Source organism: Leishmania braziliensis, chromosome 10 (assembly GCF_000002845.2).
Source record: "Leishmania braziliensis MHOM/BR/75/M2904 complete genome, chromosome 10".
In the NCBI taxonomy this organism is placed as follows: domain Eukaryota; phylum Euglenozoa; class Kinetoplastea; order Trypanosomatida; family Trypanosomatidae; genus Leishmania; species Leishmania braziliensis.
Genome location: NC_009302.2, coordinates 337,985 through 349,145, shown reverse-complemented (window position 1 = coordinate 349,145; position 11,161 = coordinate 337,985). Strand labels below are relative to the sequence as shown.

The 11,161-nt window shown below is 58.4% G+C and overlaps 3 protein-coding genes across 3 annotated transcripts; all 3 read left to right on the top strand.

The window, feature by feature from the left end:
• Positions 1–1,796: 1,796 nt before the first annotated feature.
• On the top strand, positions 1,797–3,056 carry LBRM_10_0880 (conserved hypothetical protein; the record flags this gene model as incomplete). The annotated part of the gene is made up of 1 exon (XM_001562806.1): positions 1,797–3,056. The coding sequence occupies one exon, from the start codon at positions 1,797–1,799 to the stop codon at positions 3,054–3,056; it is 1,260 nt and encodes a 419-aa protein (XP_001562856.1).
• Positions 3,057–4,159: 1,103 nt separating this feature from the next.
• LBRM_10_0870 (hypothetical protein, unknown function) lies at positions 4,160–6,745 on the top strand (the record flags this gene model as incomplete). Its single annotated transcript, XM_001562805.2, has 1 exon — positions 4,160–6,745. One exon carries the CDS (start codon positions 4,160–4,162, stop codon positions 6,743–6,745), a length of 2,586 nt encoding a protein of 861 aa, XP_001562855.2.
• Positions 6,746–7,494: 749 nt separating this feature from the next.
• Positions 7,495–9,441, top strand: LBRM_10_0860 (conserved hypothetical protein; the record flags this gene model as incomplete). The annotated part of the gene is made up of 1 exon (XM_001562804.2): positions 7,495–9,441. The coding sequence occupies one exon, from the start codon at positions 7,495–7,497 to the stop codon at positions 9,439–9,441; it is 1,947 nt and encodes a 648-aa protein (XP_001562854.2).
• Positions 9,442–11,161: the final 1,720 nt, after the last annotated feature.

Below are 11,161 nucleotides of genomic sequence, written 5' to 3'. Positions count from 1 at the left end.
TGCGGCGACGACGCAATGAAAAAAAAAAATAAACAAAAAAAACGAATAAAACGAAAAAAAACCCGACCGACCGACCGCTTCGAGCTGTTTGTCAGTCGTGATAGCATCTGGTGGGGAGTCCCGGTGGGCTGGGGGGTGGGGGGTGGAAGAATCCTCCTTATAGCCCTTTTGCCGCTTCACCGTTCGAGCCTCATCCTCGCCACGACATTCCCCGTCATCTTCAGCGACCTCTCCATTGACTGGACGCACGTGGCTGCAGTGCTTTGATACCCCTCACCCCACTGAAGACACACACCTCCACACACACACACACGCTTATGAATCAAGCGCGCTGTCGTGTGTGTGGAGGTGTCCATGTCAAGTGACCCCTCACTCTCTGTCTCCCTTCGTTCCTCTACCGACCCGACGTAATGGAAGTTAAGTGCACCGGCGTTCTCTTTTTTCTTCTTCACTGTTGTTGTTGTTGTTCGTACACCCACACACACACACACACTCATCTCTGTTTTGCACCCACTACCGCAGCCACGCACCGGTACATCATCACAATTCAGCTGAGTCGGCCTCCTGTCCCATCGTTGACGGGGAGCGTGCAACGGGAAAAAAAAGGGTGGGCTCAGATCCAGCAAGGCAAAGGACACAAAGAGCGTGGTGAGAAGACCTCACACGCACGCGCACGAGGGTCAGAGCGCACGAGTTGTTCCCCAAGTCCAGCCCAACTCTACACTATTCTGTAACGCGAGGTTTCTCCACAGCAGCTCCGTCGACGAGTACACTGGCCCCTTTTTATTTCCTTTCATGCCTGTGTGAACTCACGAGTGCCCGCACACATTGATCTGTCATTCTACTACTTCGTGCTCCCCATTCACCTTCACCGCCATCCCCCCCCCGTCTTCCGCTTTCTGTTGAATCTGTCGTTACAGTGTCGTGCATCTTCCTCTTTCCCAACCCCCCTCGACTGTGTGTGTGGGTGTGTGCGTGGGTGTGTGTCTCTGCGGATTCCTCGCTGGCCCTTCTTTCTCTTTATTCTCTCGCGCTACTTTCTCATAAAGTCCACCGCTGAGCCCCAAGCGTGTGCGTGCGTGTGTGTGTGTGTGTGTGTGTGTGTGTGTGTGTGTGTGTATTACGCCGCTGCTGATCCTCGCTCGCTCACTCGCTCTGGCCATCGTACTGACACTTGTTCCTGCTACGCATGCTGCCTACCAGTCTTCGCTCCTTCTCTTCCTCCCCTCTTTTTGTGTGTGGAACCACCAACGCCTTTACTCTGCTGTGAGGCACTATCAATCTATACGCTCTCTCACACCATAACAACGCGCGCAGCTCGGATCAGCTCAAGTGGCGACTGGAAAGCAGTCGCTTCACGCTCCCATCACGCCCCCGCTGCCTCCCTCCTCCCTCCCTCCCTCCCCCCTTCCCTCCTTCAAGTAACCTGAGCCGCCCATCAACCCTCCTCTCTACATACTGATCGCACCCTTCTGCGGTTTCTCTGTTCCTTCCTCCTCCTCCCTCCCCCTCCCCCCCCCCTCTCTCTCGCCCTTATTGCGAATTCGTACGCATTCTTCTGCGCGCCAACGTACGTATTTTGGTTCTCTTGCGGACCCGCTCAGCATTCTGTGCAGGTGAGTGAAGTGGGGTGTGGGAGGGGTGCCTGCGCGTCTGGGTGGCGTGCGCTCGCGCAAAGGGTAACCGACGAAGAGAGCAAGAAGAAACTCCGGCTGTGCACCGCACGTGTAACAGGGCCCTTTCACCTCTCTAGTCACTCTGACGCAAGCCTACATCAGCGTCTTTACCCCACAATCATGAAGCTCCGCTGCTTTTTGTTGCGCTACTACCCGCCGGGTATTACGCTCGAGTATGAAACGTCTGCCGGGCTGGTGGGGCAGAAGACGATTGGGCTGCTGAGCCTCACCCCAACAACACCACTAGAGCCTTTAGTCGATAAAATCATCGCCGAGGAGCCGTTGCTGAACGGCAAGTACCGTGACCAAATATTCCTGTACCTGCAGCGGCTCGTAGAGAAGCTCATCGCTGGCAACAATCCGAGCCAGACCTTCACCCTCTTCAAGAGTCTGCGTGCGCACATGCTGCCGCTGACGAACTGCGCCTTCAACAAAAATGGCGCAAAGTTTGTGACAGGCTCGTACGACCGCACCTGCAAAGTGTGGGAGACGGCGACGGGCAGCGAACTCGTGTCGCTCGAGGGCCACCGCAACGTCGTCTACTGTGTGGGCTTCAACAACCCATACGGAAACCGCGTCGCCACGGGCAGCTTCGATAAGACGTGCAAAATATGGGACGCCGAGTCGGGCCAGTGCCTGCACACGCTGACTGGGCACGTGACAGAGATTGTTTGCATGTCCTTCAACCCGCAGAGCACGCTCATCGGCACGGGGTCGATGGACAACACGGCGAAGGTGTGGGACGTGGAAGCGGGCCAGTGCCTGCACACGCTGATGGACCACACGGCCGAAATCGTAGCGCTGAACTTCAACACGTACGGCGACCTTATCGTCACGGGCTCCTTCGACCACACAGCGAAGTTGTGGGACGTGCGAACCGGCACCGTCGTCCACACCCTGCGTGAGCACCGCGGCGAGATCTCGTCGGTGCAGTTTAACTACGCCTCCAACTTAGTCGTCACGGGCAGCATCGATCGCACGTGCAAGCTGTGGGATATCTCGTCTGGCCAGTGCGTGTCAACGCTGCGGGGGCACACAGACGAGGTGCTGGACGTGGCCTTCAGCGTGTCAGGCAACATGGTGGCGAGTGCGAGCGCCGACACGACGGCTCGAGTGTACAACACGGCGACGTGCCACTGCATTGCCAGCCTGAACGACCACGAAGGCGAAATTTCGAAGCTCGAGTTCAATCCGCAGGGAACGAAGATCATCACCGCCTCCGGAGATAAGCGCTGCAATCTCTGGAGCGTCGAAACAGGCCAGGTCCTGCAGTCACTCGTCGGCCATACGGACGAAATCTTCTCGTGCTCCTTCAACTACGAAGGAGATACGATATTGACCGGCAGCAAGGACAACACGTGCAGAATCTGGAAGAGCTAATCAAACGCGCGCACACACACGCGCACTCCCATGGACCCCTCGTTCTCGCGCTCTCCCCACTGGCCCCTGCCTCTCGCCACCACACCCTGCACTCTGTCGTTGCAGTCGCTGAACCAGCGCGTGCAGGGGGTAGTGATGAAAGGCGGGGGTGGAGGTGTAGAGTGATGGTAATGAAAGTATCAGTCTCAAGAGAGCTGCGCTGATGGATCGAAGGGGAGCAGTGAGGACAGCGGAGTCAGCACCAGCACGCGTGTGTGTTGTGCTTAGAAGTGTGCGCGCAAGCTCAGTAAGTATCAAAGTGAGGACACCATGCAATTTTTTTGTTTGTTCTCTGTGTTGCTGTCGGCGACGAGACAGTGCGCTGTATCGCACGAGTGTTGTGATGGCGATGGGGATGGGGATGACGAACTACATAATACACGTGTGGGCTGGTGAGGGAGAGGATTCTGGTACGGCTTTGTGTCTCGGCCTCCTTGGATGGGCAACATGGGCAAGTGTGTTGTTGACCCCCTCCGCCCTTTTCTCTCCTCCAGTGTGTGCGCATGCCCGTGTGTCGGTAAAGGGGTGGGTGTGTTCTCCACATCTCCAGCAGCTCTTAACCTCTCTCCCTCGCTCTCTGTTTATCTGTATGTATCTCCTCCAGTGTGTGCGTGTATGTGTGTGTGGGGGAGAGGGAGGGAGGGCACTCCTTGATCTTTCGCTTCCTCCCTTCCCCGTTCCTTCTCCCGATTCCTCGCCCCCCCCCCTCACTCCCTCCCTCCCTTCTCTGTTGCCGTTGGCAGTGTTTGATTCTTCTCCCTTCTGTTCTCCTCACTTGCTAGGTGGCGTACGCAACGCGATCACCTCACGCCGCCTCTCCCCTCCCATCCCCTCTCTCTCTCTCCCACACACACACACGCACACAGGCACATCTTCGGTGAGTACACGCAATGTACTACACCACAGAGAGACCTTGGGCGTGGCTGGCACGAAGCCCATGTGTTACTCGCTCAGTTATGTGTGCCTGTACAGGTGTGCTACCTCTCCCTCCCCCTTCCACCCGCACTCTGCACGATGCAAGGCGGTAAAAGAGAGACGGTCGCCATGGCGGGAGTACGCAATTCATGGCGTGGGCAAAGACTTCTGTGAGTGGTATACCTTTACGCATCTATATGTGTGCCTGCGTGCGTGTCTGCGTGCAGCGTCGCCTCTTCTTGCGCTCTACTCTGAACTCGTTCTCTCCTCTGTCCTGCATTCTCCTGCCTACTTGTCTCTTTCACCGCGGTACCGAACAACCTCGCACACGTGCAGGCACATGCGCTATGGACACAGACCTGGGCAGACAGACAATAATGCGGGGAACGGTATCATCATGCAGGGGTGCGTGGCAGCGGTGTGTGCGCTTCTTCACACCTATCATGGGGCGCGTGTCCTACTCGTCGTCTGCGACTCTGCCGCCACCACTGTCTTTCTCGGTGGAGCTTTCGCTTCCACATCTTCCCGACCGCACACCTTTCGTCGCCGCTGCGGGGAGGGCGACCAGGACTCCCATCGGCACCTGCTCAGGTGCGGTCCATCGCTTCACACACGCGCTCGGTGGAGCACAAACTGCAAAGACGAAAGAAAGCGCAGCTTCCGAGACGAAGACCGTAATGACTAACCCAGAAAAGCGCGTGATGAGCACCGAGGAGCTCATCGCCTGCCTGCGAGGGCTGCCCGACAGCTCCCCCGCCTCACCGCTGCCACTAGTGTCGGAGCGTTGGCTTCAGTTTGTGCACTTGTGTGACTCGCTAGTGCAGTTCGCCACATGCCCATCAGAGCGTGTCGTTTCCTCTTCCACCACCTCGAAAAGACCCGGTGCACCGCGGCACAGCCTTGTGGGGGTCGTTATGCCTTGTAAGGAGACATACTTCAGTGCCCGCCACGTGGACGCCGCGGCGGCAAGTGCCGTTTCCCCAACACTCGCATCCGACTCCCCTGCCCCATCGTCCTTCGCAGAGGACATGTCAACAACGCAAGCTGCGCTCTTTCTTTTTCGTCATCACTGGCGTGTGCCGGTAACCCTCACCATCAGCACGACTGTACCCAACTGTACCCCCAGTGCGACGGAGAGCAGAGGCTGCAGTCAACCCCTGTCACCTGCTGGACACGATGCGGCTCATGCAGCCGCCACCCCAGGCGGGATCGACGCGGTGGTGGCAGATTTTGTCTTCGTGCATGGCGGTAGCCGACTTCTGCTCGTGAGCGGCGATACCCCACCTGATCTTCCGCTCTGCCTCAGTGCAGACAGATCCAACGGACCCCTCACCGGGGCTCTCAGTACTATGACAGGAGAGGTAGCATTGCCGTCACAGCGGGCGCATGGCACCCTCCGCGCCGGTACCGAGCTGGTTCGCCACGTCAGCGCCTGGAAGAATCAGCAGCAGCAGAAGCCATTCGATGGCTGCTCGCGTGTCAGCGCGTTAGAGCTGTGCGTGGCAGGCTACCCACAGGGGCACCCGCTGGACCGCACATGGAGCACGACATCAGCACCCTATTCGTTCTCTGCAGACGTAGCCACATCCGGTGCGGCGGCAACGAATGAAAGAAGCATCGCGGCGCGGCGACAGCGCAGCCTTGAGTTTCTGCGCGCGTTCGAGAAGGACTTCGATGCCGCGACGTACACCCTCACGGCTGCGGCGTGCATTACCGAAAGTCGGGTGTGTGTGGTATCAGCCGAGAAGAACTCAAGCGACACCAGCGTCAATGATGGCGCGTCCTCCGTGGCCTCCGGCGAGTTCAGTGAGTGTGCGCGGCACTTTTACTCGCAGCATGTTGCCATGCCGGAGCTAAAGGAATTATGTCGCACGCTGGGGCGACTTAAAACAGTGCGGCGACTATGGACGTCTTCCTCCAGTTACGAGCCGGATGTGCGAGCCGCCTGTATACGCCAAATGCTTCAAGAGAAGGTGCTACTGCGGTCACCTGATGCACCCCATCGTCGATGGATCGATAGCGGCAGCCGCCGTGGTGACTCGGCAGCCGCCGTGGTTGTGACACAGATGGTCACAACGGCGAGGGAGTTGACGGACTACGTGGAGGAAATTCAGCGTGGGCTGCGTGCGTGGGATGCCACTGCCGCTGGTGGAGAGCAACCAGAGCCAACTTCTGGTGGGAGCGCTGGTGACGGGCACCAGCAGCTGCTGCCTTCACACGCAGCTGCGCCGACCACCCTCACGCCAATCTCCGTCATCCCTGGTGTGTTGCTGCCACATCCTACCGATGTGCACGTACTGCTACGCTCGCTGTACTACTCCAAAGTGATTCCCAGCGCACGCATGCAGCAGGCGCTGGAGGTGTACGCGAGTGAGCTCATGAATGCATGGCGTCAGCTTGCTGACGAGCATCCTTGGGTGATGCAAGTGTTGACGCTGAGGGACGATACTCTCTTGCAAACACTCACCGAGAGCGACATCCCTGCGGCAACACTGGCGGTGAGCAAGGATCGCGTCGCCCAAGTTGAAGCGCGCGCGCGCCAGGTGCAGCGCTCCGCGTCTAGCCACTTCACCTCGGCGTGGCTGTCGGAGACGGTTGATCTCCTCCACGATCTTCAGCAACATGGGCAAACGCGGCTGCATCTCTTCACAATGTCCAACGACAAGGTGGATGTGCGAGTGGCGCAGCTGCTGGCAGCCTACGATGCACAGCGTGGTGCGTCCGCCGAGCAGTGAGCCGCGAAAAGAGAAGGGGGAGAGGTGAAAAGTTTTGTTTTCCTTCGCCGTGGTACCTCTGCTGCTCTTGCTGGAGTTTGCCAACGCGGATGTCGATCACTGCTGCTCCTTCCCTCCCTCCCCCGCCCGCCCCACACACACACACACACACACACACACACGCACCGAATAGTCCACTCGGCGCGCTTTCTTCTCTTCTCTCGAGAAGGTATCGTTTCACCTTGTGTAGCACGTCTTTGCTGGGTGCGCATGTGGGTTGTGGAGACTCGCACACCCTGCGGGAAAGCCATGAAAAGACAACTCTCCACTACCCTCGCTGCACTTCACCGTACCTCGCCATCGCGCCATCGAAAAGAAACCGCTCAGAGAAACCCTTCTGCCACGGTGGCTGCTGGATGGCGCTGCACAGTAACCGGCGGTCGTTTCTCCCCATCACCGCCATAAGCCACTGTTTCCTGCCACCTCACTGAGCTCCATCTTCTTGAGCGTCTAGTGCAACTAGCACATTACATTCCGTAGCGCCACCTCGATCTCGAGGCTTCCCTCAGCCGCCACCCTTCCCCCTCTTCCGCTTGCCCTCATTACTGCGCACGTGCGCCTAGACGGAGTGAAAGAGAGAGAGAGAGAGACAAACCAGTCACGGACTCGGGCAGCACTTCTAGGGGGAAGCCATCGGACTACCCCTACAGTGTCATTCCTGCCGTCGTCATGTCAGTCTACTCGTGCGACAGCGCCTCTCTCGCATCAGTATGGCCAATGCCCCGCCGCTATGTCGTCGCCTACAGTTGCTGCAGCCCACGCTGCCCCTCTTCGCTACTAGCCATAACCGTTCACCCAAGATCGCCTCGGATCACCCTTCTGTAGCACCGCTTCACATGTCCTACAGCTTCGCGGTGGTGCCGCCACCCGCCCCCTCCGCCACTCCTGCCTTCGAGGCGCACGTCAGTACGCTGCTGCGCCACGTCCCGCATCCAACCTTTCTCACCTGTACGAGCTACAGTCCGTACTTTACCTCTGCCGAGTCGGAGGGCGCGGCGACCGCAACAGGCTCCGCAGACCACGTGGCAGAGACATCTGCGACCCAGCAGGCACTCTCGTACCTCCACCAATGTCTCGCGGCAGATGTGGGTCTTGTCCTCACTGTCACAGCCACGCGCGCCACGTTCCCCGCGGCGTCGGTGCAGCACAAGTCCTCTTCTCCTGCCTCTATGCTGCCGACGACGACGCTGACGGGTGCGAGTCGGGTCGGAATGATCGCTGTCCTCGGTGACTTTAGCCGCCGCACCTCTACACCACCTGCCACCGAGCTGGGCATGGCGAACTCTCGAGAAGCGACTCGCCACCGCAGCCTTGGGCTGATGGTCTTGCGCGGTGATGATGGTGGCTACACTCGGCAGCGCCTAACAGCTGCTGCTCAGAAGGCCGGAGCATCCACGTCTCCTCCTTCCCCTTCCCTCAACCCGTACTTTGACTTCGCGGATGGTATTGATCTACTCGGCTTCATCAACTCCGCTCTCCGAAGTCATGGTGTAGGAGCAATGCCTGAGGCTTCGGGTAGTGAATCCGCTAGCGGGGCGATCTGCATGTGTGTAGGCGGGTATCCGCAGGGCCACGTGCTAGACCGGAAGTGGGGAACAGCGCAAGAGTCAGCCGATGCCGTCACCGCTGCACCGGCGCCCTCGGAGCAGTCACTCTTACCATACCAGGCGCCGGCCTCCCTTCGCTTCCTTGAGGAAGTAGACGCCGTCCTTGCCAGCACGGAAGCGCGACTGCGACGGGCTCAGGGAGCATACAGTTCCCCACACCCTCCGTCGGTTGAGTCCTGCGTGGAGATTGCTGGTGCTCTTCTCGCCCGCCTCGATGCCGTGCGTCGACTATGGACGATGCCATCCTCCTACCCACCTGACGTGCGTGCCGCCTGTACGCGGCGGACAATCGCGGACAAGGTGCTTCTCAGGCCACCTGGAACGCGGCAATGCGTCGCAGCCGGCACTTGGGACGCCTCTGGCGACGTAGGCGCTTGCGTGGTTGTGACACAGATGATCACCTCCGCCACAGAGTTTTTGGACTACGTGGAGGACATACGGAGTGCGCTGTGCTCATCGATGGCCACTGCCAGAAGCGCTCTGTGCGACCACGACGGCAACAGCACTGCTGCCACCGAAGAGAAGACAGCGAGTCTGACATGCGTAGAATCAACAGCACCAGCAGCAGTGCTGCCATCGTCATCGCCCTCTCTGGTTGTAGTGCCAGGGTTGATGGCGCCACTGCGGGGAGACCAGTTTCTGCGCTCGACACTGCAGCTCAAAGTCATCCCGAGTCCACCATTTCAAGCTGCGTTGCACGAGTACGAGGGGGCGCTGCACTCCGCAGTGGAGACGCTGCGCAAAGCGGCCGCCTCGACTAAGGACACAGCACACGGTCACAGCAGTGCGCCAACTGGGGTGCCGGAAAGAAAACCAAATTGTTCAGTATCTCGCGGTGCGATCGATATGTATCAGCAGGCGAAGGAAACAGCGGAGAGGTGCTTCCAGGAGCGGATGGTGGACATCACGGTGGCCATTGTGCGAGACCTCCGCGCTCACGGCTACACGCACGTGAACTTCTCCACCTTCCAGTACGGATGTGGTGACGCAGTCGGACGCGTCGTGGCCGCGCTGGCCGCAGAAGGCGGAGAAGCAGTGGCACCGCTGTGAAGCCGTGAGGGTGCGCACGATAGAACACCCCCACCAACCCACCCCCCCCCCCAAGCCTCCGTGCTCACGCGCGTGTGCTCGTCTTTGCATCAGAGAAGGCACACACCCACACACGGGGGCTTGGGAAGAGGCACCTGCTGCGGGCATGCGCATCGGTGGAAGGAAGGCCGTGATGGCACCGCCGTCCTACCCCCCCCCCTCCCCCACCACCACCACCACAATGGGGTGTCCCTGCAACCGTCAAGCCCACACTCACATGAACGTGCGCCTTTGGGGGCCTTCTCTGTCTCTCTCCGGGGTGCGTGCTCGTCCCTATTTGCCGCGTGGAGCTGCGACGGCGGCTCTCCGCAGCCGGCCGTGGTACCTCCTACCGCGTCGTGGCAGACAGCAGAGGCTAAGACAAAGAAAAATGTGAAAGAGCAAAGCTCGCGAAACGACGACGGCCCTCCCCTTTCGAAAACAAACACACATGTGACTGGGGTATATATGAGTTGATGGAGACGCGCGCGCGCACACACACACGCATAAACTTTAGTGCCGCCGTCACGCCTCCCGCCTTTCTCTCCTTCGTCGCCTTCAGCCCGGGCTCTACACTCTCGCGCCGTTGCGCACACGCGCATGTACGCTTACGGCGTGAGACATGTGAGTACGTTTCACCATCACAGTCATCACCACCACACTCCTCCCTCACTCCCTCGACTTTTCCCTGTCTGTTCTCTCCCTCTCTCTCTCTCTCTCTCGCACGCGCACACGCACACACACGCACACACAGAGAGAAAAAGAGAGAGAGAGATCGTCATCAGTGCTATATAAACCACAGCGATAAGTGAAATAGAAGAGAGGCATACATACAAGCTGGCGCGCGAATATGCGCACCCACATACAAAAGCTCAAGCACCAACTTTTGAATCCTAAACGAATCGGGTATTACTGCCCTTCTCCGCTTTACCCTCCCCTCCCCCTCCTCTCCTCCTATTGCTCTTCTGGGGTGGATAGGTGTGTGTGTGTGTGTACCAGCCAAAGCGTCTACGGGTAGAAGTGTATCCAAAGTTTTTTGCGTGGGCAGTGTCTTGTATGTCCTTCGGTGATGAGGCACACACACACACACACACTTTCGACGTCCAGCAAACAGCGTGTTCATTTTTTCCTTGTTTTCTTGTTTCGTTCTTTCTCCCTTTGAAAAAAAGTACACCCCACACGCGCTCACGCAACTCAGCACACAAAGGTCACTTGCGCCACCGCCTCTGAATGAAACTGTGCACTGTTCTGTCTTCCCTCTTCACCCTCTCTCTCTCTCTCTCTCTGCTATTGAGGCCTTTCATCTGTGGCTTTTCGTTTTCGCGTGCTCTTGCCTGAGTATTCCGCTGATTCTCTTTCGCCTTGCCTTGCCTGCCTGCCTGTGTGGGTGTGTAGGTGTGTTTTGACCGCGTAGTTGTCTCTGTCTGCTCACACGCATACGCACGCACACGCCACACCGCGTCCCTTTTCTTGTTCGCTTGTGTGCTTGCTTTTTTTTGGGGGGGAGTTGTTTGTTGCTTTGATTGACACTACCGTCATACCGTGCCTTCTTCCCACCCCACCCCTCCTCCCCTTTCTACAGTCACTCGCTCTTGCCCTACCCTCTCCATCTATATCTATATTCCTATACCTTGTTCTCCAAGGATCTCTTTCCTCTCCCATTTGTCTTCTCCCCCTACTACTCTACTTTTCTCTCTCTCTC